The following is a 27289-nucleotide window of genomic DNA, read 5'->3' as shown; positions in this document are numbered from 1 at the left end:
AGAAAAGAAATTCTTACCTCTTTGAAGCCCTAGCAAGATCCTTGTAGAATCTTCAAACCTTGAACAAGAATTGATGGATAAATGACTAAGTCTTCACTTTCTCTCACTAAAATGCTCTCACCTCTCTCTAAAATATCAGATTTTGGCTCAAAAATGAGCTTCAAGGCTATAAATTGAAGTTGGGTTGGGTCAAAAATTAGAAAGAATGGAAGCTCCGACGCAGTTATGTGATCGCATATGCGGTCACATAACAGGTATGTGGTCCGCATATCCGCTGCATAATTTGGCCTCAAAAGCTAGGCGTTACTGACCCAGCCTGCGGTCATTATGCAGCCTGCATACTTGTTCTGTGGTTGCATAATGCACCGCAAAATAGGCCTGCGTTCGCATAGTGCACCGGAGATTTTCCTCAAATCTTGCCCCTCTCCTGATCCACTTTGTGACCATTATGCGGTCCGCAGAGTGATTCTGCGACCGCATAGTGGTCGCAGAAATGACCTTTTTTCCGACAAAATTTTTCTTTACACATCGGTGCATTGTTCAACCCAAAAAGTCTGAGCCTTGTACTAATTGATCTACCTCGGCACCACCAAACCTTAATTTCCTTAGCAAAATTTCTCCAGGGTCGTTACACATAAGTTAACATCCGGTCAACCTTTTCAACTTAAATTCTAAACCTTAGAACTAAGCACTCTAAATCATTTCAAAAACTCACCAAACCCAAACCAATTACCCCGGCAAGCCAAATAACAACTGTAATTCACAATTTGAGCAGTAAATGGGGGAACGGGATTGTAATAGTCAAAACGACCGGCCGGGCCGTTACAAAGGCATTGATAGAGTAGACAAGAGAATGAACTGAACATTATATAGAGGAGAAAGAATTTAAGCACATATCACTCTTACGAAACACAAAAAAACAGAAAGAAAAAGTCAAAAATCGTTATTATTTATATTCCACACAACAAGCACAAATTAAGCAAAACAAATAAATAAATAAATAAATAAATAAAATTATCAAAACATTATGAAACATAACAAATAAACCATTAATTTATGATATATGAAGTAAAAATTGAAGCAAGGCAGAAAAAGGAAAAGACCTTTGTATTATATAATTTTGCCTTGAATGTGATTGCACCTCGAATTCGAATAAAGCACAGGTTTCTACGGACCAGATCTCAGCCTCAACCACTCGACATCAACTCAACCGATGAAATCGATCTCCATTACGTTGCTTTTGATAGATTAATTTCAACCCAGCTGAATTTGGATAGAATATAGCCATTGTTTATGTTCAAAAGGAATATGAGGAAGATGAGTGATTGTGAGATTTCAAGCTCTCTTTCTTTTGTTGTTTTCTTATCTTTCATTTTTTGTTTCCTTCTTCTTCTTTTTTTAGGTGCCTTTTTCGTGTCCCTTTCCCCAAAGAAATCAGCCCCTCCTTATCGTTTCTTTTTTCTGTTTTTCTTTACTTTCACGTCCTCCCCCTCTTTTTTTTATTTCCTCCTAGTCTTTTTTTTAGATGAATCGGCCACATTCTTTTGCTTTTAGGTCATTTTATTCAAAAGTCAAACCTTAGTCAATTCTTCCAACTTAAAGCTTCCGAAATTAGAATTTTCTTTTCAAATCAATTATGAACTTTCCAAAATTAAATTCCGACTACACGTACAAGTCATAAAACATGGAGTGAAGCTACTCAAGACCTCAAACCGCCGAACGACGCGCTAGAGCTCAAAATAGCCATTCGGGTCGTTACATTCTCTCCCACTTAAACATACGTTCGTCCTCGAACGTGCTAAGAACTACTCCGGAGTTGTCCAAAATCACTGTTAAATACCTCGTGCACCTGCCCGTGCTACCACAATCCAGTTGCACACATTAGCTCGAGCCAGACTGGAAATCCTACATATAACCTTAGCTAACCAGCTTTAGAACTAAATTCCAACTTCTGAATTTCTTTACAAGACCTTATTCTAAAGCACGAACATAGTGCAAATCTCCATATGCTGATTCCACACACAATCATGCACTCAGGCTAACATCACAAAATACATCACATAAATCATTTTCCCAAGGCAACCTCTTCCAAGCACAACAGCTCGAACTTCACTGACCCGGCGTTCGAAGCACACCTCATAACACCTATGAGCCCGGTTCCAAATCTTCAATGCTGCCACGACGAACGAGATGTGTAGAAACTCATAACCACCTGCCGAATCAACAAATCCTAGAGTCTCCTCCTGACAGGAACCATTACCGTATTTTGAACTGAATCACGATATTTGCTCTTTAACAGGAACCATTAACCAATAACCTCGTCTCACCCAGTACAAGTTTTTCAGGCAATAAGCTATCTCAATCACTGACCAAAATCTCATATGACACCATCAATGTGCCGACAAGCCATAACTCGAATATGATATATAAAGAAAAACCAACTCTAAAAAGGAACTACCCAGCCCACATAACAAATAAAACAGTCGAACAGACGCTATGAACTGTCTTCAGTAAATGAGAAACAAAATACAAAGAAACAAATATATGTAACCGTATTCAACATCTCACTGTTGCGGTGTGCAACCCGATCCAAACAACATACCCGTGGCGGCGTGCCACCCGATCCGCACAAAAAAAGAATCTATAAGGAAATACTTACCGAGCTAGAATGGTCATTACTACAAAATATCTGAATATCGGACACAAGCACGCTAACTGCATGATACCATCCCTGGGAGGACCGACAACGCCATACGCTACAAAACTCAAGCACAACTAAGGTGTGATATATGATTTGAATCTCGAGAGTCATCCTGCTCACATAGCACCATCGCTATGCGGAACCTCAATACATAAGAAATTTATCAAGCCGCTTCACAACTCACATGGCACAATATAGTATTACATGAAATAGCCGACGACGAAACGACTTCCAACGTCCGAATACTCCTCCATAAGGAGCGTTATGCTGAAATGAACATATCCGGCTTGATATAAAGCACATATTAATTTTTAAATCCATCCATATAACTCAAGACAATTCTGATCGCACCGTACTAGGCTAATAAACTTTCAAGGATCCATAAGTCAATACACAAGGTCTCTTACACCTGACATCGACCTTAGGTGACGCCGAAAACAATACCATCTTACTTTAAATATATAAATCCTTTTTCCTGTTCATCCTAGCTCAGGATATCCTTGTCAACACCGAACCGAAATCTTGAATCCTCAACTTTCGAATCCCATGCTACTTAGTGCACTTAATCACGCAAATGCGCAGGAGTATAAGAATTCAATCATAACTCCCGAACCACTAATAGGGTAAACACTTCATCATATAGAAACCTTCTACTTAACTCATTTCAAGAGAACCATTGCAACACATGACCGAATTCCCCTATCCGCAGATATTACCAGCCTTAAGTAGTAGTCTAAACCACCATAACTCTTCCGGTATCCCTCTACACATAACATGCCATAATACTTGAATTCCTCCAAATAAAATCAATTACGGCGGTCGTCAAGCCTCGCACGTACCGCCACAAATTACATGCATAACTCAATGCTCTGAAGGAACTGCTCATTGGCACCATCATGCCAATTCAACCATTGTTAGCCGACCCGTCTTTTCTCAATGTATTCTCAACTTGCCTTAGAAATAATAATAGTCTCATTCATTATATCACGAACTCAAATCCGCACTCATCTCGAGTGACCTTATTTCACGAGACCACGCTGTTTCAAAACCCATTAATCATCTCATATCCCTCCTTGTGCGCACTTTACATCTTTAACTGGTACACCCATTCTGATCCTTCTTTTATGAATCCGAAGTTATTTCCTTCTGTTTACTTCAATGCTACACCGCTGACCGAAGATAACATAGAACACCCCAAACCCTTTTCAAAATCTGTTGCAAAAGCTTGATACTTAACCATACTACAGGCTCGAAATCCTTAGGCACCACACTGTAACGTTTTGAATCCACTAGGACTATTATTGAGATTCACCCATTCCGACTTGGTCCCGAATTAAATCAACTCCAAGGCTCTACTAGCAGTTGAACACTCTCTCGAAGAAGAAGCATCCGACCGAATCACCTTCCTCGTACATCACATCAACATGAAGCATAGACTATGAGTCTTCCCAAAGCCTGAACATGAATAGATAAGGCCAAATATGGCACACATTTCCCAAATCCTTTGCTCAAATTACCACTGATGTTTTCTTTCCTTAGTTGAAATGACCCACCAATACACCGATAACCAGAAACCTTATAAATAGATAACCATGCAATCCAATTGTAGACGGTGGGGCTCTCCCACTTAGCTTTAAGATACCACCACATAATATCGAGCCCACAACTATTCCTCCTCCTCATTTACCATGATCCCGCGTTGTTAACCGCCAAATTCTCAAAATTCGTTTTGTTAAGCATTCCCCGAACATTCTGAACCATTAGCCATAATCACCTATTCGACCTCTTACCGGGTAACAAGTAAAATGTTTCGTAGAAGCTCCATCAACACCACGCAACTGCTAACCCGCTCACATGAGATATCCCACATATGGAAATTACATGCTGACATCCTCCAACAATGCTGCACCGAGTATTATTACCACGAAACCAATAAAATAACCTGAGCCCATGCTCGTTCACCAGCTTTACCAGTCGATTCACTTCCTGATGACCTTAACTAAAGGTGCGATGATACATTCTAACCCAAAGTCATGTTGCATCCCTCTTCATATTAAGCAACTCCCTCCAGTTGTATCTAATCTTCCTCAATATAGCAGCTAATATTACAACTTAAGTCCGTAGACCTAGTCACTGTCCATCCTAAATCCCAAATCACTCCAAACTTTCCTCAAGACGTGTAATTATCCTACCACGTAATCCATATGCTACCTTGCCACTCTCTCACTTTGGTCAAACCTTCTCCTTTAAGCAACTACTCGACTTCTGTTTTATTACACTTGTCCTTCTCGGAACCTAACCACCACAAGACACCTTCAACATGTCCTTCCTCATCCTTCGCTGCCCAGTTGTTACCTTAATTCAAAACCCGTCTCTGTAGCAATTGAACCAATAGATCGTTACCAACTTTAAACCATTTCGAGGATCATCCTTCTCGAGACATCAATACTAGGAACACCGCCTCTATCCTGAACTACTGCACACCGCGATCTCTAACAATTGCTCCTCCTACACCAATTCCTAATACCCCGCCGTGAAGGCGAGTTGAAGAAGACTATAATACCGGCGAACCTTAACGCATTTGATGACATCACATCACAATTGAGAACTCTACCACACTCGAAAATATCAAGCTTCGTTACTCCATCAACCCCAAACCTGAACATTTATAGTCTGATTGCCTTTTCTCCGCTGAAAATAAAACATGGAACCTCTTAATCATGTACTGAGAAAAACCTTCTTTCAAGTCGTTTACTATCCTGACACATAGACAGGCATTTTACTATTTCATAACATTGTACGATAACAGCGCACGAATCGTCATAACAATCAATGCCAAATCTCAAAACCTTAGGTGGTACTGATACTTAATTTGAAATAACAGAGCGACCTTCCGTAAAGCGACGACAATAGCCCAATTAATTACACAGGGAGAAGCATCATGCACTGCATCTGTAGAACCATTAATAATTTTCTCGATCCTTAATTTATAACAAGCACTTCACGGCGCATAAGATTGAATAGGAAGTAAATGAAGGCATAAGCCTCAAAGGAATCAAATCGCACGATGAAGAATCAAAAAGGGAAGTATTCCTAACAGCCCTGTAGCCTCTCGAAGATAAGCATAGACGTCTCTGTACCGATCCGCAAGACTCTACTAGACTTGCTCATGACTCGTGAGACCTAAGTGAACCTAGTGCTCTGATACCATATTTGTCACGATCCAAAATCCATTAAGGCCGTGATGGCGCCGGACACCACTGTCGGGTAAGCCAACCATAATCAATTAACTTAATTACCCATTTTAGTATTTTTGAAATCAAAATTTCTTCAATGAAACAATAAAGATAAAACTCATAGAGTAAATGATAAATATTTTTAGCAACTAAATTTCTAAATAATTCACAACCATTCCCAAAACCCGGTGTCACAAGTGCATGAGCATTTACTAAGGAATTAAAAATAAAATACAGCATCTATCCAGTATACAAATTAGACAGGAAAATATAATAACTCTGAAGGAGACTCTATTGGCTGCTGATCGTAATACAGAATTCAGCTCACCTATGTCCCCACAATTACTAACTACACCTCTGCGCCCACAAGGCAGCTAGGCATATATGTACCTGCATAATAAAATGTGCAGCAAGTGTAGCATGAGTACGAAAACAACGTGTACCCAGTAAGTATCAAGCCTAATCTCGAAGAGGTAGAGACGAGATGGTCGACTTTGACACTCACTAAGGGTCAATAATAATAAGTAACATAAAAATAGAAATATTTTTATCAACATGATTCACAGAGTTAAAAATAATTTTTATTGAACCAGCAAAAATAATTAAATTCCTTGAATTCAAATAAATTTCCAATTTATCAATTAGCCTCATTTACAGGAATAATCATAATTTTCTTAACAAGCAGAGATAATTAATTCTTTCAATTTCCAATAGTTTCTAACTTATCAATCAAATTCCTTCAAATGCAACAATTCTCAATCTATTAATTAAATCCACAAGCTGTAATTAAAAACAGTAAAGTATTGTATAATTATTATTATTAGGCACGATTTCTGTCGAGGTCGTACGGCCCGATCCAGAGTGTCGTGTATACTGCCGAGGGACGTGCGGCGCGATCCATAGATGCATCTATCCTGCCGAGGTATTCGGTCCACTCCACAAGAAAGGAGGACATTTTCTTATGTACCTCCGGAAGGAGAGTATATTTATTATAGGATCAATTCGAGAGGATGAACAATTCTTTTTAACATTTAATTAATTTAAACAGAAAATTGAGCATATGAGACTTCCATCTTTTAATATTTTTACCTAACAATTAACACAATATATATATATATCAAATAATATTAATTAAACAAAGAATATAATTTGTACAAGTAATTCATGCTTTGTGTCCTAAACTACCCGGACTTTAGCATTAATAGTAGCTACGCACGGACTCTCGTCACCTCGTGCGTACGTAGCCCCCATAATTAGAAACAATTATTACTTTAATTACCTATGGGGTAAATTCCCCCTCACAAAATTAGACAAGAGACTTACCTCGCTTCGAAATTCCATAACCGGATCCAACACCACTCAAACACCTCAACCCGATGCCCGTCTCTTCAAAACTAGTCAAACATCATGCAAATCAATCAAAATATACCCCAATACGTATAATTTAACAATTTATAATGATTCCCAGCTTCGCTCAAAAGCCAACAAAGTCAACCCTCGGGCCCACGCGCCCGGATTTCAAAAAAATTCGAAGATAAACTTTACTCATAACACCACGAACTCAAATATATAATTTATTCTTAATTTCATGTCCAATTTCGTGGTCAAAATCCAAAAAAACCAAATTCTATATTTTCTCCCAAAATTTCAAATTTCTACTAATTTTCATATTTAAATCCATATATAAATCATGTATTACACTTGTAATAAAACCAAGATGGAGGACTACGGAAAATAATTGGAAACTAAGCTCAATAGAAGACTATGTGAAATCAATAAGGGTCAGCTCAAAAAAATAACTAAACAAAATCCAATAAAGTACATACACACTGATAATGAGAAATCAAAGACGAAGAGAAGAACCCCAAAATAGTTTCATCTTCACATTTTTAATAACCAAAACTATCTTCCAATTTATGATCTTAGTAAACTAATCAAACTCATGCTGATAAGAGAATTAGTGTAAAATACCAATGCAGCTAAGCATGAAGGCATTGATACAATAGACAAGAGAATGAACTGAACATTATATAGAGGAGAAATAATTTAAGCACATATCACTCTTACGAAACCCAAAAAAAACAGAAAGAAAAAGTCAGAAATCGTTATTATTTATATTCCACACAACAAGCACAAATTAAGCAAAACAAATAAATAAATAAAATTATCAAAACGTGATGAAACATAACAACTAAACCACTAATTTATGATATATGAAGTAAAAATTGAAGCAAGGTAGAAAAAGGAAAAGACTTTTGTATTATATAATTTTGCCTTGAATGTGATTGCACCTCGAATTCGAACAAAGCACAGGTTACTATGGACTAGATCTCAGCCTCAACCACTCGACATCAACTCAACCGACGAAATCGATCTCCATTATGTTGCTTTGATAGATTAATTTCAACCTAGCTGAATTTGGATAGAATATAGCCATTGTTTATGTTCAAAAGGAATATGAGGAAGATGAGTGATTGTGAGATTTCAAACTCTCTTTCTTTTGTTGTTTTCGTATCTTTCATTTTTTGTTTCCTTCTTCTTCTTTTTTTAGGTGCCTTTTTCGTGTCCCTTTCCCCAAAGAAATCAGCCCCTCCTTATCGTTTCTTTTTTCTGTTTTTCCTTACTTTCACGTCCTCCCCCTCTTTTTTTTATTTCCTCCTAGTCTTTTTCTAGATGAATCCGCCACATTCTTTTGCTTTTAGGTCGTTTTATTCAAAAGTCAAACCTTAGTCAATTCTTCCAACTTAAAGTTTCCGAAAATAGAATTTTCTTTTCAAATCAATTCCGAACTTCCCGAAATTAAATTCTGACTACGCGTACAAGTCATAATACATGGAGTGAAGCTACTCAAGGCCTCAAACCGCCGAACGACATGCTAGAGCTCAAAACAGTCATTTGGGTCGTTACATCAAATCTCCAGTCAACTATTTCCATTTAAACTTCTAAATAAGAATTGTTCTTTCAATTTAATTCTGAATCTTCCGAAAATAAAACTCGACCACACCCGCGGGTCAAAATACATATTGCAAAATTTTTCGAGACCTTAAGTCACCGAACGGGATGTTAATTCTTAAAACGATAAGTCGAATCGTTACACTCACGGGAATCCCTTGCAAGTATGCTATTGCAGCAATTTGGGCTAAGAAGGATAACATTCTTGACTATGTCCATGATTGTTACAAGGTGGAAACATATAGAAGAATTTGAAAACTCAATTCTTCCAATGAATGGGCCACAACTATGGCCTAAGTCAAGTAAAGTTCCTCCACTGCCTCCAAAGATTGTGAGAAATAGTAAGAGAGGAAGAAAGCAAAAGTTGCGAAAAAAAGAACAAGATGAAGTTGGTGCTAGTTGAACAAAGATGAAACGAAAGCAAAAGTCTCTAGATTGTAGTATATGTCACAAGCCTGGCCATAACAAAAGGACTTGCAAATATAATATTGTACAAGAAGAAACTACCTCTTCAGTTTGCTGATTTTTAAGCTGGTGCGGGAATTTTTATTGTTGTTCTGGTTTTGTAAGCTGGTGTTGGAATTTTGTTGTTTTTTTAAGCTAGTGCTGGAATTGTACTACTGTTTTTGAAGTTGGTGCTGGAATCTGACTTTTACTTTTGCTGAAAAATGACTGTTGTTTTTGCTAATTTTTTAGGCTGGTGATAAAACTTGACATTAGTTGCTGTTTTTATTGGTTTTTAGAGCTGTAAACTGTTGCTAAATGCTAAAAGATGCTGCTGGAATTTTTTCTTATTATAATTAGTACAATGCACCCACATTTTTTATGCCACAATAACATTCATCTTTCATTCAGTATATAATCAGGAAATGCTTCAAAAGCTTTCCATAAAGTATAAGTTGATACTTAAAATTGAGTAAGAGAAATCTAATATTTAATAGTCCAATATCCTGTTGTCTAAGCCAAGTGAATCATTTTGTCAAAGAATTTTGCAATGAAATAGAAATTTTATGCCAACTGCTTTATGAAAAATAATATTGATACTCATTCATCGAAATCATTCATTACAATTTGAGCTTATTCACAGTATGGTTATCCAATTAAAGCTATATTCTTATTTGAAAAGATGGTGGAGAAAGGGATATTACCAACTAGGGTTATGAAAATTGGGGGAAGAAATGGGACAGAGAAGGAAGAGAATGTTGATCTTTTGTAGAGAAATCTGTTTTTTTTTTAAATAGAAATCATGTGACAGGCACATGAGGTGAGTCCCGTTAAAAAACTAACAGTATCTAGGGTTGTGGTTAAGAGTGCACCACTTTGCACTTTGCTAAAGAAAAATGACTATTAGTGCACCATATTAAAGAATATGTATTATTTTAACTCTAAAAGCTATAGATGATGTATGATTTTGGGCTTTTCGTCCCCAAGATCACACTGGATATATTGTTGCTATTTGAATAGGGAAAGCTTATCCTGAGAACTCATTGGTAAATCATAGGAAAAGCAGCATCCTTTAACTTCTAAGTTCTGATAAGTACAATGACATTCATCATAAAAATAAAAATAAAAAGGCAGGTTCAGATTTTCCAGAATAACTATGAACATACTGATAAAGAGGAAATCAGAGAAACTTTGGTACTTGCAGTTGCTTACAATTACTGAAGTAATTGAATTGCAATAAGATTTTGAAGTGTAAAACTGAAACACCCCAGAAGGAAAGGGTAAACAAAGTCAACTTTCCATTTAAAGAGCCTTTGAATCATGTTTTTCAGGCACAACACACAAGTAAACTACAAATCTTGGCAACTGCAGGAATAGCCGCTCAGTTTCTTCAACCTTCTTCTCCAAACTCCTTGGTGAATCTTTCGTGCACATCAAGGTCCGACTTACTTACTGTTGGTCGTTGACGAGCAAGCACCTTATCAAAGTCTGTTTTCGAAATGGGTGGGGGGATGATCTGCAAAGGCATTAATAAGCAAGCAGTTAATTAGCGCATTCTTTTGTAAGAGAGAGAACAACCAATTATTGGAGCTTCATACTCAGATATCTATCTGTTGATTTAAACATAAACTACTATTTTACTACCTATTGAAACCTTGATATGTAGGTTAAAGATCAGCGGGAGCACAATGTCTAATCACATTAAGTTAAAATTATTATATAGCTCATGCATCCTCCAAAAGTAATATGAAAAACAATTTATAGTGATTGTCCAACAGGAGTTCTGAGTAGTTCTTGACATATTCCAGTTAAAATTCAATGAAAAGAAACAAAAGGATTAACAAACTCATGAAATATTATTTGTGCCACTGATTATCTGATTGTACCTGAGATGCAAGTCCTTTAGCATCAAGCTCCTGCATAGTTGTCTGCACAGCACCCGGTTGTTTCGGTCCACACGGCATCCATGTACCATCAGATCTCTGGGTGAAGAACATAGCATCTTGTGTTTTACGAACAGGTTCAAAGAGTACATCTTTGACCTGTTCAAGAAGATAAAGTACAGTTATATTAGAGGAAGAAACCAGAGGAATGGTTCCACCTTTTGGTTGAGAGACTTACACACACAGAAACATCCGAACCAGAAAAACCTTCTGTTTTACGGCCCAAGTCTTCAAAGTCGCTCTCACTTAAGTTATGGGGGGTATCCCCTAAATGAACCTGGAAAGTTTAAAAGCCAAAATGGAAAATAATAAGTCTAGCTCTTAAAAAAACAGAATCAGATTACATTTACGTAAATTTACTTTAAACAGAAATACAACTGGACTCACTTTGAACATGTGTTGTCGTGCCTTCGCATCTGGTAGAGGAATGTAGATGCGCTTATCAAATCTTCGGCGAATAGCCTGCAGAGGACAATTTCTGTAAGCAAAAGATCATTTCGATCTGCTATATTATATCTCACAGATCATTCTTTACCTGATCTAGGGCATAGGGTGTATTTGTTGCCGCAAGAACAAGAACTTTATCATCATTGTGTCCAACACCCTGAAATTACTAACTAGATAAGCCAAAGATATTTGTTTAACAAACCGATCTTCATTTCTTGTTTTGTACTGGTTGCTGGAAGGGGTTAATTGAGCACTCACTACTTTCCCAGTGTAACAAGTACCTGCATCTGCACAAGCAGTTCTGTTTTAATACGTCTAGAAGCTTCACTTTCATTTCCTTCTCCTCGCTGCCCACACAAGGAATCAATTTCATCGACGAATATAATGGATGGGGCACTTTCGCGAGCCATTTGGAATAGGTTCGAAACTAGCTTTTCACTTTCACCCATCCACTTGGAAACGAGATCCGATGATGAGACACTGCATAAAAACAGCAGTTGGCACTTGCCAACTTTACAGACTAAGTTCTTGAAAGCAGAAAAATAAGCAAATAGCTGACAAAAACAGAAATGCAGCTGAATTCATGCATGTTCCTCACGTATGTCGGCATTTCATCAAAAATATCTCTGAGGGAAAGAAAAAAACCACAGATGAAAAATCTATTCGGATTGGATACTGCCGACTTTTCAAAGACAATACACATATCTAAAATTATTTAAGAAATTAAGCATCTCATAAGACATTGATATCATGTCATTGAAGCTATATAAGAACAGCAAATATTGGGACAAAAATTTATTGAACATCTTATCTTTATTTATAAATCAAAAGTATTTCAATAATAGTACACACCAAGATGATACACTTGTCATATCTCGAGTTATCCAACCGTCTATATATGTATCTCATCAGAGCCACCTCATCAACAGCTCACCTTCCTTGCCCCCCGTGGGCATCTTCTAGAAACTCCTATTCTTTGATTTTGCTTTCTTTAACATATTTTGGCCTGCAGAGGAGATTCCGATTCCTCTCTTGTTCTTAAATTGTCCTTATGACAGATGAATATGACGTTAACAATCTAAAGAATAACCTATGTTGCGCGGACTCTCTGAAACACTGCCACACCCGTATTGGATTCTCCAATAATACAATGCTTTTGGAGAATCCGACACGCACCCGACAATATTTTCGGAGAGTCCGAGCAAAACATAGAGAAAAACTATAACCTGTGCATTTTACAGACTCAGCGCCGCAGTGAGAAAAGCAATGTCTAATCCTTAGCTCAAGTGTGCAGCGAAATGGAGAGTAAATAATATGAATAATTGCACATCGGAGGAATAATACCTGAAAAAAGTGGATTCTGCTTCAGTAGCAACAGCTTTGGCCAAGTAAGATTTTCCTGTCCCAGGAGGACCATATAAAAGAAAAGCTCTCCATGGCCTCCTCTTGCCTATAAGAAAGGCAAGAAAACACTTAGGTGAGGATGAACGAAAGCACTCAAAAAATTTGTAAAGTTAGGTGATGATGGAAAATTTTGCAGAGCTAATTAACATCTTCTAAATTTACTATAAGGAGAAAAAATAAAAGCAAAAACATGTTCTTCACCTTTTTTATCCCTAGTTTTGACTTTTTGGGTATGATGAGGAAGGGGATCTTGAGGAAACGGTGACAAAAAAAAACAGAGAGAAATCACAAACTGAATCGCATGAGCTTTACCGGCAGTTACTATTACACGTACAAACATGACACCTAGTGTCAGAAGGTTCCCCATAGCTTCACAAGTTTACCTCCTCAAGCAGAAAGAATATTTCTTGTTCATGAATAAACAAGTAGCAGTTCCTCTCATAAGAGGAGAACTGGGATCCGATATACAACAGCTATAAATCAGTGTATCAGCACGAATAGGTAGTCCAAATACATTAATTCAATTTGTCTAACCACCTTGCTAAGTCCTGTGCTCTGGATCTTCTGTAACAAATTCTATATAACCTTAAAATGTAACCCAAAGTAAGCTGTTGATACTGCAATGTTTGAGATTAAACTGCAGAATTTGCAAGTTATCCACTGTACAAACATGACACCTAGTGTCAGAAGGTTCCCCATAGCTTCACAAGTTTACCTCCTCAAGCAGAAAGAATATTTCTTGTTCATGAATAAACAAGTAGCAGTTCCTCTCATAAGAGGAGAACTGGGATCCGATATACAACAGCTATAAATCAGTGTATCAGCATGAATAGGTAGTCCAAATACATTAATTCAATGTGTCTAACCACCTTGCTAAGTCCTGTGCTCTGGATCTTCTGTTACAAATTCTTTATAACCTTAAAATGTTACCCAAAGTAAGCTGTTATTACTGCAATGCTTGAGCTTAAACTGTGCAGAATTTGCAAGTTATCCACATGGACAAATAACCAAGAAAGCATTGAAGATAATTTCTGCTCGAACACATTAATGTCATAGCATGTCGATGAAATGGCTATGGAGGTTCAACACAAAGGAAATGGCCGTGAAAGGTCATAAGAAAAATATGGTAAGGATCATAAATGGTGTTAATTGGTGGCATACATGAGCGCAGTTCGATCTTACATTTCTTCATGGTGAGTGAGCATCATATCAGTTTGCCGCCGCCCTATTGGAAAGTCGGGATTCCTACCACAATTCATTGCAAGCCAATTCCCTAACTCCTGAATAGGTGCTGTGAATCTTCATTTATAAACCTACGGATAGATTGAATTGAGATGCAAAGAGAAAGGTGACTCCTTTTATTTTAGAAAAGATCTCTTTCTCTTTTTTATTGAACCCTAACCATTTAAGCCCCCACCTCCGCGGAAAAGATCATTCAACACATGCAACATACCAAGTTTGAACCTATTGATCTCAAAAGAAAACTCACTACCCTTCAGAAACTATATTATTTACTCTAAGCACGCGGACACGTAATATCTATGAGGGTTCAACCACCCTGGTTACAAAAACTCTTTTCTCCCACTTCATCAAAAGAATCACTAACATGGCCTAGTTTTGTGGAAAGAACTGGTTCTCTCGTTGGTGATGACAGAAAGATCTCATTTTGTTATGACAATTGGATTGAGCACTGTCCTACTAAAGAAGCATTTCCAAATTTATTTTCCTGGTCACAGCACGCAGAAGCAAAACTACCAACATTGACTAGGATCAATTACCTTATTGCGCTCTTCGCCTTCTTTCTATCTAGCAAACCTAAGAAAGGAAAGGGACAAAAAGTGGGATTAATCCTGATTTCTTTGGTTATATGCTATAATGTTGAGCCAAGGATGCTCCGCCTTCACTATAGAAGCAGCCAACTGAGTTCTGAACGAATTAGCTCCTTGGTAATGTCTTAATCTATAGATTATTCAGCAGTGTAAGCAAGTCACTCTTAACCCTATAGTGAATTCAGATATGCTGCGCTAGGAGCTAATGAATCCATCTAGCTCATCTAACTCAATAGGCTATAAATCTAGCAATGTAAACATTTTCAGGAAAAATCTGAATGTCTTGGAGCTGGAAGGAGAGCTAGTTTTCTCAGTTCTTATCATCTAGACATTAGATCTCGAAACGAGTTGAGCATCTATAGGAATTTTCACATAGCCTAAACCCAACTAGTTTGGGATTAAGGTATAGTTGATTGATCATTGATTGTTGAACTTAAAGCTACTTAAGAATCAATTTTAAGAAATACAATCACCAGTACCAATCAATTTTTCCCCCTAGAAAATATGGCAACCATACAAATATACCAAATAAAAGCAAATACTCACCGGTGAAGAACTGAGGGAACTTCACAGGCAAAATCACAGCTTCCTGCAAAGCTTGCTTAGCGCTTTCCAACCCAGCAACATCATTCCACTTAATATTAGGTTTCTCCCTAACAATCGCGGAGTTAAGCCCAGCCCTCAACTTGGACTGTTCAGGATCCTCCCCATCTTCTCCATCCTTGGGTTTCGTCTTCGTCTTGGGCCTTGTCGCCACAGCCGCATCCCCTCCATTCGGACCTGGCCCGGTACCACCCTCATCCAACACAGCTCGGATCTCCTCCGCCCGGCGCAAATACTCGGTAAATTTCTGAGTAATCGCTTCCTTAATCTTAGGGTTTTTCTCGTACTTTAAATGGGTTTTGAAGTACTCCAAAGCGTTCATGTAAAGAGGGAATGCTTTTGCATAGTTACCAGCGTTGTCTTCTTGCACTGCTTGCCTCACGTACTCGATCGCTTGCTCCTTGAAATTGCTATACATCTTCGATCATATACAATACAAACCCAATTAGAAGAAAGAGAAAACGTGGGCCAGGTTCAAACTCTGAAATTAGAAAAGCTAGGAACTAATAGAATGATTAGAATTGAAAATACAGAAGTTTATGTGCATCTTTTTGCAGATTGGGGTGCACTTGTTTGTATATTTCTGAAGGTTTGAGGGTGGATTTGGATATGAAATCGGGTGGGTTAGAGGTACAAGGGAGAAGATTGAAAGAATCGAATTGTGAGTTTGAATATTGAATTTGGGAAAGGTTTGTGAAAGCAGCGTGAGATACACGTAGGGCTGCGTTTCAGCGAAACAACTAAGTCTTTTTATTGTGTAAAAGCTCCCGTAATTTCCTAAGTTTACATTTGACACCCCTTTCCATTCTAGAATAGCGCAATCAGCCCCATTTTATAGTAAAAAAATTACTTTTCAAATATTTGTTGGGAGTATTCTTGGGCTGAATTTCCCAAATTTAGGACTGTTAAACCTTTTTAAGCTATTGGTTTAAAATTTCTACAAAGTAATGCAGATTTATTCAACAAATTCGTATCAAATAATTTGTTAGATTAAGTCATACTATATCAAGATTATGTTATACCTTGTACGGTAGGAGAGACTGTGGATGCTTTATTCTTTTTCCATGCTTAGCTCTTTCACTTGGAATCACACAATTAATGTCCAAACACATTTTGTAAAAATATAAGCATTCTTGTTTTCCACTTATTCATTCATCCCAAAAAAAAAAAGTAAAAAGATAATTACGGGTTCCTTAATTCTACATATTCCTAATACTATTAATTGAATCAAAATTTAATTTAACTCATCATCTGCATCTCAATATGTTCCTCAAATCCAAATATATCAAAATTTAAACATCTCGAAATTCCTTATCAAACCTTAAGAGGCCAATCTAGTCAATTTTCAGAACTTAGGTGGGAGGGTGCCCCTCCATCTCCAGGAAGATTTCTGCGGCACTGATCTTTTGAGGTACACTTTGAACTATCTTGTGAACTTTTAATTTAGTATAGTGCTTTAATTAAGTGGTCTCTTTTGCGCTTGCAAATTAGCTCCTGAATGGTATGTATAACTATTAGGGGTCGTTTGGTAGCATACATTAGCTTTGTGTATTAGTAATACTTTGTTTGGTACACTTTTTAAACTTATGCATTAGTTATGTAAGCATTAGTTATACACCATATTTGGTATTATCCTATGCATAATTAATGCATAAGAAACTATTGTATTAACAATGCAATGGGTTTTAATGTATGCATTAACTTAGTTAAAGACAAAAATGTCCTTCAAAATTTATACTTGATTAAAATATGCTATTATATAATGCAAGTTTGAAATAATCCAAGAAAGTGAAAAATAAAATTATATCCCTAGTAAATAAATAAATACTTAGCATATTTACTTTTTTATAAATAAATATTAAGTTCTATACTATAATATAGGTAGACAAATCAAATAATTTGTTTAAACCTTTTTCATATACAAACATTCCTCAACATATGTTTCTTTTAAAAAGATAAAGTGATGGACTGGTTATGAGGGTATTTTTGTAAACAAACAATTCTTTTAAAAATTGTGCAATGCTTTAATATATCAAACCAAACAATGGATAAGAAATATGTCAGCATAACTAATGCAAGCATAACTAATATCAGCATTACTAATACACCTTATTCAACATTATTCTTATACACTCTATCAAACGACCCCTTAGTGATCATCCTCTTAAAGTCCTTGTGGTCTTATGGAATTTGACTTCATTTGGACATTTGAACAATTATATATAATGTCCAATATCTGGTTAGATTTATGTCCTTGTAATTGAGGTGATGCAGCTGCAGAATTAGCTTATATGATTTAATTAGTTCTTCTTTCTCCATAGGTTGAGAAAATGACATTGTATATATATATATATATATATATATATATATATATATATATATATATATATATATATATATATATATATATATATATATATATATATATATATATATATATATATATATATATATATATATATATATATATATATATATATATATATATATATATATATATATATATATATATATATATATATATATATATATATATATATATATATATATACAAATTTTATACACTTTTTCGGCTATCAAATATAAATAGTTTCTGGCGCGGGCTAAATGTGATAATACCTCCATAATATTAGTTTCACTTTTAGCTTGGCAATTTCTAGGAATATGATAATGTTGCCTTGTTGCATAAAGAGTTAAACTTCACCTATTTCAGAAACACGCCTTACATGAAAATCGGAATTGGAAACTTTTGGTATTAAGGGATGTTGAATAGATTAGATTTGTTCCTACTGAATATGGTAAAATTTACTCTTGATAGATGCCTTTCTTTGTGGAAATTATTTTTTTGTAACTGTTACTTCTTTCAAACTTAGAGCTAAGCTAACTAAAAAAAAAAAATAAGCTTGCTCCTGATCGAATTGTATCCCAGGTTGGTCTCCTTGTTGAACTAATGATAATTTTATACTTAGTCATACTTGTCACAAACCCTTTGCTGGTTGAGGCTCATTCTCTCCCGGGCTCTACTTTTCATCAAGATTAAAGTGTAATTTGGATTTATCAACAATTACTAAAAATAAGACATCTTCATTTTCCTTATATATCACCAATTATGTGTTGTAAATATTTTAAGTTATTAAATTCATGCACGTCCTAATGAAACTAATTAAAAAGAAAAAGGTGACGGGAGGCTTGCTCTAGTGGTTGGGCACCTCGTAACTTGAGGATTTGAGTCATGTTGGGAGGTAAAATGATGGATTTATTACTATAGCACCGTTAAAGTTAAGCATTTTTTCATTAATTTTAGGGTTTATTCTTCAGCTGGACTACTAGTGTATACTTATTTCATCCTTAACAAGATTTCTTATGTGCATGGGTATATATAAATGACCAAAAGGTACCGGAGCCTATTCATAACAGTTTGTTTGGATGGTTTGTTATGTATTGTGAGCACCTAATTTTGATTATATTTAAATTTTTCATCACTTTTTTAGTATATTTATTTAATAAAAGTAAAACTACAAAAAGAATTACACTTTTAGATATTAGATGTATCTCATTTGCAAAAGAAAAGAAAATTTACAAAATATGTTTTTCCTTCTAATTTTGGTAAGACTAGCAATTTTATAACTTTTTCCTTAATAGTTTTTTATATTTTTCTAGTTTTTAGTTTTAGTGTAGTATCTTTAATTTTGATTGTTTTTAATAAATAAAAAGGAAAAAAAAGAACCAATGCAAAAAATGTCACCTAGCAAGATTCTTCCATATTTTTTGTGACAAACTCACATGCTCTCGCTCAAAACTCACATGCACATAGACATTCTTTTTTCTTGGCCACCAATTAATCTCTATACCTACACCTATATATCTTCCACACACACAACACACAAAAAGAACAGATCTGAATAGAAACAAAAATATAGAGGGACCGAAAGTGAGAGCAAATTGGGGAGGACGGAATTGGACAAAAAACGAAAAGAAACAAACAAAAAAAATAGAGTAGCAACAACCGAGGCACCTGAAAACAGAGTACAAAAAAATTGAGAGAGAAAAAAAATAGATCTGGGAAGAGAGAACGATTGGAGAACTCAAAAACCAAGCAGTGCCTTCTTCTTCTTCTCCGGGCGAGCAACAATAATAGATCTCTCTTCCTTCGAGTGCGGAACCAAAATGTGATTCTTTTGGACTAAAAGAACTAAAATGTGTGGAAAAAAAACTCAGTAACCATTTTATATATAACACATTTTTAAAAGGAACTATATTTGGTATAGTGCCCTTTATTAAGACGCTATAATATAACGTCTTAATAAAGGGCGTTATACCTATATAAAAAGTCGTCCCTTTCCCTTTCCCCACAGAACAGAAAACGATCCCCCCATTGTTGACGAAAAAAGCTCGAGTGAAGCCCACCGATCCCACAAAAAGTATAGATTTTCGATCTCACGTCCTAGCTAAGGCGTTATCTCGGAGTGGGTTGCTCGTTTAGGCGTTATCTCGTAGTGGGTTGCTCGTTTCGGCTCCAAATCACCAAATCTTCAACTTTTCAAAAACTTTAAATCGAGGTATTCCAACTTAGTTTTTGTTAAAACTAGTATAAAATGCATATTAATTGTTTTTAATATGCTCTATGTTTTTTTGTGATTGTTTGCGATTTAACTAATTTGTTATTTTTTATCCGGACTATAGTATTAGTGTGCTAAAAAAATTAGTAAAATAGAGAATTGTTATTAGTTGTTAAAAAAATATTAATTAGTTACTTTTTACTGTGGTATATGTATTTCCGTGATTGTTTTGTGATTAAATATATTTGTTATTTTTATCCGATTTAGATTATTTATTTGCTAAAAGACCACCAAAATAGATAAATTGTTACTTTAGTTCCCTGTAGTGGTATCTTGTGGCCTAATGTAGTGCTCGTATTTGTAATGTAGTGCCCTTTTAGCGTAGTAAAATGTAGTGCCCTTTAGCGTAGTATCCTTATAGTTATTGAAATTAATCATTTAAGTATCTCTTATACCCAAAAATACGTCAAAAAAGCTGATAGTTCAAACACAAATTCTCTCAAATTCTAGTCAACAAACGTAAGAAAATAACATGAGAAAATAACAATATTTGTCAAATTAAGTATTGTTATATGAATATTTAATAATTAAATCCTATATAGTTATAAAAATTAATTATTTAATTTTATTATAGTAAAAAATAAGTGAGTAACAAAACAAACATATAAAATAATAAAACTAACATATAAAATAATAATACTAACATATACAGTAATAAACTAACATATACAATAATTGTAACGACCCGACTTGTCGTTTTAAGAATTTACGCTCTGTTCAGTGACTTAAGGTCTCGAGAAGCTTCGCAATATGTATTATGACCCGCGGGTGTGGTCGAGTTTGATTTACTGAAGATTCAGAATTAAATTAAAAGAAGGGCAAAGGTCCAAATATGCCCGTGTACTATACGAAATTGAGCACATTTGTCCTTCATTATTACTTTAGCTCAAATATGCCCTTACCGTCACATAGTTGGTCCATATATAAAGTTACACAGTTGGCCCATATATGCCCTTTTCGAAATGGAATTCACCCAAACTAATTAGCTCTTTCTTTAATTATATTAAAGTATATTACAAATACTATTTCCTTTTTATTAGTACTTTTTTTTCTTTACCTTTCTCTTTTCTTTCTTCTGTTTTCTTTTCTTCTCTTTTTTTTTCCTTTTTCTTTCTCCCTTATCCGTTTCCTCCATTACTGATGTCTTCTCCATTTTCGTCACCAATTTCACTTGACAAAACTCATGAATTCCAATTACTAAGAAAATTCTCCCATAAGGTAATCAAGCTCCAATTTCACTGGCCCTATAAATAAATGAAATTAAATTATTCCAAAAAATTATGGTTTAAACTTTAAAATAATAAAAATATCTCAAACTTTAACAATACTCTAAAGACCAAAATATTTAAATTGTTTCCAGAAAGATAATTTAATGATTAAAATCCTAGAGTTCAAGTTGTAGTGTTATAAATTTGAGTTGTTAGTCTTTTTTCAGCTGGACATTTTCTATTTTTTTTATTAACTATGTAGATTAGGGGTGTATATGGAACGGGTTGGTTCGATTTTTATCAAAATTAAACCAAACCAAACCAATTATATCAGTTTGGATTGTTTGGTTTTGTTGGATTTTTTGATTTTTTGTTACATAAATATTATTTCAATCTTACTTTGTTAAATTTTTTAGAACTAAATATATGTTTAGTAAAAATTTAAAAATTGACAAACATATGATCTATAAAAATATTCTTATAGCAGAATTTTCTTAGTAATTGGAATTCATGAGTTTTGTCAAGTGAAATTGGTGGTGAAAATGGAGAAGACATCATTAATGGAGGAAATCGGATAAGGGAGAAAGAAAAAGGAAAAACAAAAGAGAAAAAAAGAAAAAAGAAGAAAGAAAAGAGAAAGGTAAAGAAAAAAGGTACTAATAAAAAGAAAATAGTGTTTGTAATACACTTTAATACAATTAACGAAAGAGCTAATTAGTTTGGGCGGATTTCGTTTCGAAAAGAGCATATATGGGCCAACTGTGTAACTCTAAGGGCATATATGGACTAACTATGTGACAGTAAGGGCATATTTGAGCTAAAATATTAATGAAGGGAAAATATGCTCAATTTCGTATAGTATAAGGGCATATTTGGACCTTTTCCGATAAAAGAATAATCCTTAATTTGAAATTTAAATGGAAAGAGATGACTGGAGAATGTAACGACCCGACTGGTCGTTTCGAGTATTACAACCCAGTTTCCCCATTTACTTCTCAAATTGGGCTTTACAGTTGTTGTGTGACTTGCCGAGGTAAATGGTTCGGGTCCGGTGAGGTTTTGGAATGAATTGGAACACTTAGTTCCAAGGCTTGAAGCTTAAGTTAAAATGGTGACCGGATGTTGATTTATGTGTAAACGACCTCGGATTCAAATTTTTGATGATTTTAATAGCTCCGTATGGTGATTTTGGACTTAGGAGCGTGTCCGAAAAATTATTTGGAGGTCCGTAATGGAATTAGGCTTGAAATGCCGAAAGTTAAATTTTTGGGAAGGTTGACCGGGGTTTGACTTCTTGATATCGAGGTCGGAATCATATTTTTGAAATTGGAATAGCTTTTTTATGCCATTTATGGCTTGTACGGAAAATTTGAGTTCATTTCGGATTGATTTGCTATGTTTCGGCATTGAACCTAGAATGTTTGATGTCGATTTTTCAAGAATATGTGGTATCACATTAAGCAAATGAGCTCCAAATTCAGTTTTGATTGAAGTATTAGATCCGTATTGAAATTATAGAGCCATAGCAAAAAGAATCATTGAATTCGGACATCGTATGAGAGAGTTATGCCTATTTTCGTGTCTGGAATGATTTTTCCGTCGCCGCGAGCGCCCAGGGTAGCGTGGGGTGCTAGCCCTGGCGCTGGGAATTTTGGGATACTGGAAACTGCGCCACAGGCAGCGCCCCACGCTACCTGTGACGCCCGAAACATCTGAGGGTCTATAAAACGGGTTTTTTGACCATTTTTGACAAAAATAGAGTTGGGGAGCTCGGTTTAGGCGATTTTTGGGCGATTTTTATGGGAAAACATTGGGGTAAGTGTTCCTTATCCTATATTGATTATATTTCATGATTCCATATTCATTTACATCATGAATCCATGAATTTATGGAAGAAAAATCTGATTTTTTTGTAAAATCTTCCAAAAATATAAAATGAAGATTTGAAGGTCAATCCGATGTCGGAATTTGATAATTTTTGTATGGTTAGACTCGTATCGGAACGGGTGTTTAAATTTTATAACTTTTATCGGGTTCTGAGACATGGGCCCCATGGGCTATTTTTGAGCTAAATTTCGGATTTTTATGAAAAATTAGCATTTTCATATGCAATTGATTCCTATACCTCGTGTTGATTGTATCAAATTATGTTGACTAAGATTCGAGGCGTTCGGAGGCCGAATCAAGAGGAAAAGGTTTATTGGAATAAAGAATTTGCTTGGATTGAGGTAAGTAACTCTTCTAATCTTGGAGTTGAGGGTATGAACCCTGAATATATGTATTTTGTGAATTGTTGGGAGGTGACGCACATGCTAGGTGACGGGCGTGCACTATAAAAATTGTGACATAATTGTTTATGTGGAATGTTATAGTTAAATAACTTTGGTATTTTCCATGCGGTTTTATGTGTTAAAGAAATTGAGCTGAAAAGCATATTACAAATCATGTTGAGGCTATGTGCCAGTGTTATTGGGACCCACAGAGGTCATATTGCTGTGAATTATTGTGTTAAATTGAAAATTCATACTCAGTCATATCATTTCATTGCATATCATAACTCAGTTTTATGACTCTATTTTGATGCATAAAAATGTTTTGGGCCGAATGCCCTGTTTTACTGAAATGCCCGAGTGGCTTGATTTGTGAGGATGAGTGTGGATCGGGGCTGCCCGCCTGCATCGCACGTGAGTTATCCGTGCAGATTATAGCGCTTGGGATGAAGGATCCCCTCCGGAGTCTGTACACACCCCCAGTGAGCGCAGGTACCTACTGAGTGCGAGTGCCGAGTGCCGAGTGCTGAGTGACTGGGAGGCATGAGTGATTGTGAGGTATGCCCGAGTGGCAAGAGTGATTGTGAGGTATGCCCGAGTGGCAAGAGTGATTGTGAGGTATGCCCGAGTGGCACGAGTGACTGTGAGGTTTGCCCGAGGGCTGTATATGAGTGATGTTCTGCCCGAGGGGCTGTTTATGATTTTTATCATTGAGTTGCATCGCATTGGCATGCACACATGACATACATGCATAGAGATGTATTTCCTCATGCTGTACAACATCACATCATTCATGAGTTTTAACACATTGTTGACAGATGGGCATAGTGATGCATTTATTTTACACGGGTTATCCGGAAGGAAAATGAAACATCTTATTTATTATTGACAAGATTTTGGGAGAAATTTATTATTTTCAAACTATTTATATTATTGGAAACTTCGGCAAACGATTTGGGTTTTCACTGAGATATTTGGAAGGAAGAACTATAATTTTTGAAATCATTATTTGGCTGAGTATTTTATGGTATTATTTGCTTTATGTTGTTATGGATTGTTGTGTACTATTGGTTATGGACCCGACCTTGGTAGAAGCTCGTCACTACTTTCAACCTACGGCTAGGTTTGTTACTTACTCAGTACATGGGGTCGGTTGTACTGATACTACACTTCTGCACATTGCGTGCAGATGTTGGCTGTTGTTGTTGCTGTGCTAGCTGGTTGCGGGACTTGAAGTTGTACCTGCATTCCTGTTGTAGCTGCCTCTTGTTCAGGGTAGCCTTAGATTTATAAAAGCTCTGTTTATGTATTATTCAAACAGACTATGTATTTATTTCATTTCCGTTTTGTATACTCTATTCTTAGAAGCTCATGATTTGTACTACCAGTTCTTGGGGAGATGTATCAGTTTTAGATATTTTCTTTTAATTAATTTCATTGAAATTGGATAGTTGGAAATTGGCTTACCTAACGGGTTGGGTTAGGTGTCATCACGACTAATGGAATTTTGGGTCGTGACAAGTTGGTATCAGAGCTCTAGGTTCATAGGTTCTACAAGTCATGAGCAAGTGTCTAGTAGAGTCTTGCGGATCGGTATGATGACGTCCATACTTATCTTCGAGAGGCTACAAGGCATTTAGGATAATTTCCCATCTTTCTTTCCTTATCGTGCGGAAATTGATTCAGCTTGAAATATAACTCTTTGAATTCCTTCCACGTATTCGTATGCGCACATGAGCGCTCGGTATCAGTTGTGCATCGTCGGCTTATGATTCTATGAATGAGGTTCGAGGTGTGTATTTTGTGTTTTGGTGATGTGCCAGTTTGGAGGACTTGAGGCCAAGTTTAGACCGCAGCTTAGGCTCGGTAGCTTCAGTTGTAACCTGCACATTTGGACTCATATGTCCGGTAATATCCCTATGAGTGGAAGTTGTGGCTCGATGAGCGGTGGAATGGCTTTGTGATGAGTATGATATAACTGAGGGATGTGTTAAGACGATGTGAATATGACGAGAAATGTTTCCTTGAAATGTAAAGGAAAGTCCATCACGGATTGATGTGGCGTACAGTCTCCAGTATGAATGTTTTGATGGATCTTTCACATTGTTAAATTTTGGGGTAAAACGAAATTCTCACGTCTGGTTAATGAGTTTGGACTCAGATAGACTAAGTGATTGCATAGTAATTGTGAAGGTGAAAGGGTATACCAAGATACCATATTGAGGCTAAGCAGGTGGATTATCCCCTGAGGAGTAATCTACGTAGGAGTATTCCTTATAATGTGAGTGGAGAGTTTCTTTTCTAACAACGGGATGTATGGGTGGAGATTTGAATCTGAAACTGATTGAGAAAGTTGACTTGTGTGTTAAGAGGATGAATACGAGCTTAGCGGATGTTTGAGGTATTTTTTTATGGTTGGCGTTGTATGAACTTGGGAAGAAGTTTTGTTGGACGGACTGTGGCATTATGGCAGTAAGAGAGTATTGGTATTGTGAGTCATGGAATGTTTTAATCTATGGCTTTGAGCCAAGTGGGGGAGTCTGCTATTGACAATTTGAGTTCTTGGTTAGGTGTTAAATTTTAATTGTCTGAGGCATACTTGTAGGTTAGCTATAACTTGTAGAAGTTGAGATCGAGGATGGCTCGAATAAGAAAATTTCTGGATAAGGATTATAATGCACGTATGAGTAAATGAAATTCGCGGGATGAGTAAGTTGTTATTGGTGAATGATGTAGTGCGCACGGAGTATGAATTTGATATGTGGTGTTAAAGTAGAGTTACTTCTTTGAGTGTTGTGGTGCTAATGGGGCACGTGTCTTTTGGCCTATTTGGGTGGTGCAATTAGATTTGAGCAAAGTGGGTGACTCCCGAGAAAATTCCAGTGGGTTTGAGAATTATATGTAGCAATTGAGAATGTTTCCGGACTTGTGTATGGATAAAATCCGATATTTGTGTTTAATGGTGCCTGGACTTGCGGAAATTCTATATGACTAAGGATTCTATATTTTTGTATAAGGAAGGTAAGAAGAATAATTTCAAATTCACATAAGGTATTCTCAAAGTGAGTGTTATAGTTGTGGTAGTTTTGAAGGTGCTTAAGAAAAAAATACAGTTGCTTATGGACTGTAGAGCGTTGTGGTTCTATGCTAAGGTTTGTAGGGTAAGTCGTGGTTAAAGATCATGGTATTTTAGCAAGAAGAAGTATCAATCTAAAGACAAATTCGGAAGGGACTCGGAGAAAATAAGACAACTGGGTAGTAGGTTGGATCAGTATGGTAATGGATATGATCGGTTCTTTGGGTGCTTATGATGTGAGGGTTTTTCTACCGGTGCTTCGTGGCAATACACCTTGACTTTGTGACCTACGTGGCTTGGTCGAGTTAGAGGAATTTAGTTTTAAGGGCTTGATTATGTGCAAATGGATTCTAAAGAATTCTTGATGGTTTCTACCGGTGTGGAGAACGTGTTATGTATTGTGATTTTCTCCTGGAAAGAAGCAAGAGAAAGGTTTCTAACTAAAAGGGTATGTAAATTATTGGTGACTCAAAGTTGATAATGGGATCCTTGTGCTTGTCACATGATGGCAAAATAGATGCGGTGAGTTGTGTGGGATTAAGGTTGGCGTGTGCAAG

At 36.1% G+C, this 27289-nt stretch overlaps 1 protein-coding gene and 1 long non-coding RNA gene across 2 annotated transcripts; both read right to left on the bottom strand.

Moving 5' to 3' along the window:
* Positions 1–6093: 6093 nt before the first annotated feature.
* Positions 6094–8579, bottom strand: LOC107815058 (uncharacterized). The gene is made up of 3 exons (XR_001654688.2): positions 8229–8579; positions 7261–7331; positions 6094–6327 (listed from the first exon to the last, which is right to left on the bottom strand). It is a non-coding gene; the product is annotated as an uncharacterized LOC107815058 (long non-coding RNA).
* A 1895-nt stretch (positions 8580–10474) lies between these two features.
* On the bottom strand, positions 10475–16280 carry LOC107815059 (protein SUPPRESSOR OF K(+) TRANSPORT GROWTH DEFECT 1). The gene is made up of 8 exons (XM_016640570.2): positions 15503–16280; positions 13068–13173; positions 12005–12203; positions 11812–11880; positions 11664–11738; positions 11455–11553; positions 11220–11375; positions 10475–10849 (listed from the first exon to the last, which is right to left on the bottom strand). The coding sequence occupies exons 1-8, from the start codon at positions 15975–15977 to the stop codon at positions 10724–10726; spliced, it is 1305 nt and encodes a 434-aa protein (XP_016496056.1). The 5' UTR covers positions 15978–16280; the 3' UTR covers positions 10475–10723.
* Positions 16281–27289: the final 11009 nt, after the last annotated feature.

The sequence above is a fragment of the Nicotiana tabacum genome, chromosome 22 (genome assembly GCF_000715075.1).
Source record: "Nicotiana tabacum cultivar K326 chromosome 22, ASM71507v2, whole genome shotgun sequence".
Taxonomy (NCBI): Eukaryota; Viridiplantae; Streptophyta; class Magnoliopsida; order Solanales; family Solanaceae; genus Nicotiana; species Nicotiana tabacum.
Note: the sequence above shows the minus strand (reverse complement) of the source record. Positions and strands in the feature narration are given on the sequence as shown.